Raw genomic sequence first — 4,454 nt, 5'->3', positions numbered from 1 at the left:
CAGGTTGTTAATGAGTCTTCTTCCAATCCTAGTGCCCCATTCTGCTTCATATAGCCCAAATTCTCATATTATTTGTTCAGCATACAGATTTAATAAGTGTGGTGAAAGAAAACAGCCCTGCTGCACACTTTTCCTGATTTTAAACCATGCAGTATCCCCTTGTTCTATTCTAACAACTGCCTCTTGGTCTATGTAGAGGTTCCACAAGAGCACAATTAAGTGTTCTGGAATTCTCATTAATAAAAATATAGTTACCTAAAACAACAATGAATCTCAAAAAAAAAACTTTTGAGTGAGTGAAAACAGACACAAATATATATATATATATATATATATATATATACTATACAGCTACTTTCATATAAAGTTTTAAAATGAGTGAACTTAACCAAAATATTATGTCAAGATAATATTTTATTTGGGAAATGAAAGAGTGGGAGGCAATAGTTACTGTAAGGGGGCACTAATGCAACACTGGCAAATGTTCTACTGGTCACATAAGTGCTTAATTTGTAATAATACTCTTAGCTGTGCATTTATGTTTGGGCGTTCTTCTGCAAATTTTTTATACTTTATTATTAAGTTTTCTATATAAAGAAAATAATAATAAATAAATCACATGATTTTTCTATTACATTTTTTGTTAATCTGTTTCTGTTTCAAAAATCCACAGATACATTCATAAAATAGACTAGACAGCTCAGAAACAGATCCTGAGTTTGAGAATTTCGAATATAACATTCACTAAGAATATAATGAAGATAATTTCAAGGCATGGGGAGATTTTTTCAATAAATTGTTGTTGTGTGCCATGGAGTCAATTTCAACTACTAATGACTCCACGTGATAGAGTAGAACTGCCCCATAGAATTTTCTTGGCTGTAATCTTTACAGAAGCAGATTGCCAGGTCTTTCTCTTGCATAATCACTGGGTGGTTTCAAATTGCCTACCTTTGAGTTAGGAGCAGAGCACTTAACCATTGCACCAACAGTGATTCTTTTTTCAATAAATAGCATAAGGCAATTATTTACTGTTTTAGTGAAGGTGAAGTTAGCTGCATATCTGACAATTACAATCGATTTGAAAAGAAAAATAAGGTAAGTAAAATATTATTAGAACTCTTTTAAAAAAAATTGTCTTACTATAAAAGTGGGCTAATACATTGGAAATGGATAACATTTTATACATTTCTGCATGTCAAAATTATATTTTGTATAATACATTTTACATTTTTGGAAAGTAATATTTATTATCATGTAATAAAACAATTATTATCTAAAAACCACGATTAACAAATCGAAAAACAACTGGGGAAAAAAATCTCAGCAAATATGGCAGATAAAATTTATTATCCTGGTCAGTTATCCTGGTCAAAGAAAAAACAACAAAACTTGTCAATACGAATAATCAAAGACACACAATTTTAAATTGCATTAGCTACCATTTTATTTTGGGGAAATTACACCATTTGTGGCAACATGTAAGTTATGAGCTCTAGAATATAATTCTTTCACAACTATCCTAAGAATATATCATGTAAATATTAAAAATTCTAATAAAATTTGTTTATCATAGTCTTAAAATCCTGAAAATTTGAATATCACCTGTTTGTCCAAAAAGAGCTGAAAGATAGAACAAATTGTGGCATACAATTTCAAGGGAATATCATGTAATTCTAAAAAAGAAAAAAAAAAGTAAACCTTGCTTAGGAGGCTATATGGAGAATGATATATAGAGGATAAAATTTTTATCATATATTAATTTCAAAAACATGTTTCAAATATGCATATACCAACCGAACTTGCACAGCGGGTCCTGGGATATTTTAAACGTCTTCATTTTTTTGGAATTTTCCAGATTTTCTACAATGTAATCAGAAAGTAATACGTGCTTTAATAAGTGAGAAGTAATTTCAGTCACTCTGCTTTCACAGTAGCTACCTGTTCCTTTGTGGATCCTGATCGTTGCTTAAAATACAATGGTCACTGTAAGAGAAGCTGTGCTACAGATGAAAAGCAAGTTGATATATGTTTCTCACCAAGTAAGATTTGCTGCGCTGAAAGGCTTTATGAAGAAGATAATTTATTTTGAAAAGGAAGATATACCTCTGAACAAAGAAGTTTTGTGTTCATTAGCACAGGGAAGCATATAAATATAATTAGCGCATCTTTGAAATAAAGAATTAAACACATAAGCCAGTATTGCTATCTTCCTTGGTAGATATTAATTATACATACACTGGAATAAGGTAGGAGCCCTCTTATTGTCTCTAAGCTAGAGGTTTATATAGAGGCATATCTGGTGCTGATTTCTTTCCATGGGGTGCCTTGTTTGCTTCAATCTAGACCCAATTTTAGTCTGTTTTGGGTCACCTAAACTTACATAACTGAACATTTCTCAATATTAACTATGAACTCATTAGAAATTTGATTCAGGAAAATCAATATTCATGGGCTTATCAATTATCTAAATTTCATCATCAGGTTATCTGAGCCAAGACACAATGAAACCTATGAATACGAAAGCTACAGTAGAGCATGGAGATGCTCAATGGCCCTTCTTTGTTATCACAAGGTTCTGCTCATTCAAAAAGGGATATAAATCCAATATTATTTGCTCCATTAGCAATTTGATTTAAATACAATCTAAACATCAGCGAAATAGTCTAGACTCATAAAATATCAGCTGACTTCTTCACTAACATTTACTTACAATTCATTAATATTTTCTTTCAACATTTGGGATGGGAAAATGCATAAAGTTTTGTTATTTCTCTTAATCTCAATATAAATACCAGACAGCACAAGTAGCCTCTGCAGTATTAAAATCTGGGGAAGAAATATGGAGACTAGAGTCTGATTTTCAGCAAAAAAAGAAAAGGGGATAAATAACCCCTTACCAATGTTTTACAGGTATTCAAACATATTATTAATGTTCGTTAAAACTGAATACTGGTCCAGGATTATTGTTTTTTGTTTGTCTGTTTAATTACGAATCAGAATGAGCATAGTGAGAATCTCTACCATAAACAGCCCATACCATGACAGAGATCTGAGAGTCATTGGGTATCAGACAGATGTTTTCCCCAAAAAACTGGAAACAAGTTTAATTCAAGCAGTATGCAAAAGTTAGAGATAAGGAGAATAGTCAGTCTGTATCAGTGTAGGATCTGGAGTCAGATATGAGGATCAGATTCAAGAATTTGAGAGGAGTAGAAAGAAATGTATAAGAACTTTAAGAGTGAAGAGCAAGTTAAAAATTTGAATGCAAAGAGAAATAAGGTAAAATGATTCAAGATTTACCTTGAAACTTCGAGGAAATGGATTCTGGGAAGATGGTGGCAGCAGGAAGGTTTTTGAAAACAGAGAAACTAGATAGCAAAACCAAAACCCATGAAGAAATTTACAACAAGCTAGGTGACAAGATATTCCTACATATCTTAATATATAAATGGGTATAGAAGAAACCACCAATAGCTGTGTGGGATCTGTGTCTGTGTGGGAAAAATGAAAAGGAAGCAATGGAGCCTTCCACTGGACCTAATAGTAGAACTCCATAGCCCCCACAGTGTTCACCGGGAAGGGCAAACAGCATGCCAGTTTGATCACAGCAATTATAAAAGGAAGGGATTTTCCCACTACGGTAGCAGGTAAACAAAGTGATACTTGGCAATTCCTGGAAGGACTAGAGAAGTCTACCTCTAGGAACACTTGAAACTGACCAGACAGGGTTCAATTCCAAGAGAAGCCCCAACGTTTAGAGAGAAAACTGCGGGGAGTAGGGAAAAAATTGAGCAGGACTGGGAACCTGGGTGGTCGAGTGGGGAGACTACTTTCCAGAGTGGCAGATAGCCAGCCAGACACATATCTTCTCGAAAACAACAACGGGACCTAGATGAAGGGGAAACATCACTTCAAAGTGCTAATAGATAATAATTGTCAAACTAGAATGTTACACACAGTGAAATTAGCTTTCAAAAATTAAGGTAAAATGAAAACATTGAATGACATATAAAAACCTTAAGAATTTGTCATAGCAGACACTCACCAAAGCGGAAGAGGAAGAAATATCATCACAGATGGAAAGTGTGAAATACAAGAAGTAATCAAAATAAAGAACATGGCAGATATGTGGGTAAACATAATTGAACACTGTTTAAAAGAGTAAAAATAATATCTAATGAGGTAAATATTTCATACAGCAACATATGAAAAAAAATAATTCAGGTGGAGATTAAATGTTCCTGTCCTTATAGTGTTCAGGAGAACAAAGAATGACAAAAAATATTAACTTTGGACATTGAAAAGTTAAGCATTTATTATTCTGTAGTACTCCTTGGACTCGGGCAGACATACTTCTGGCAGTATGCTTGTCCGTTTCCTACTTTTGCCTCTTTGAACATATGCCGAATAAAACCTTTCTTTTTACTTTACAAAAAAAGGAAAAGTTAAGC

The 4,454-nt window shown here is 33.2% G+C and overlaps 1 protein-coding gene across 1 annotated transcript in view; it reads left to right on the top strand.

The window, feature by feature from the left end:
- Nucleotides 1–2,197, top strand: part of DEFB114 (defensin beta 114) — a 17,147-nt gene extending 14,950 nt beyond the window's left edge. The window contains exon 2 of the mRNA XM_023742666.1: nucleotides 1,938–2,197. Within this exon, the coding sequence (XP_023598434.1) occupies nucleotides 1,938–2,092 (155 nt within the window). The 3' untranslated portion in view covers nucleotides 2,093–2,197. The remainder of the gene's footprint in view (nucleotides 1–1,937) is intronic.
- The last annotated feature ends 2,257 nt before the right edge of the window (nucleotides 2,198–4,454 follow it).

This window comes from Trichechus manatus, unplaced genomic scaffold (assembly GCF_000243295.1).
Source record: "Trichechus manatus latirostris isolate Lorelei unplaced genomic scaffold, TriManLat1.0 scaffold00215, whole genome shotgun sequence".
NCBI classification, from domain to species: domain Eukaryota; kingdom Metazoa; phylum Chordata; class Mammalia; order Sirenia; family Trichechidae; genus Trichechus; species Trichechus manatus.
Note: the sequence above shows the minus strand (reverse complement) of the source record. Positions and strands in the feature narration are given on the sequence as shown.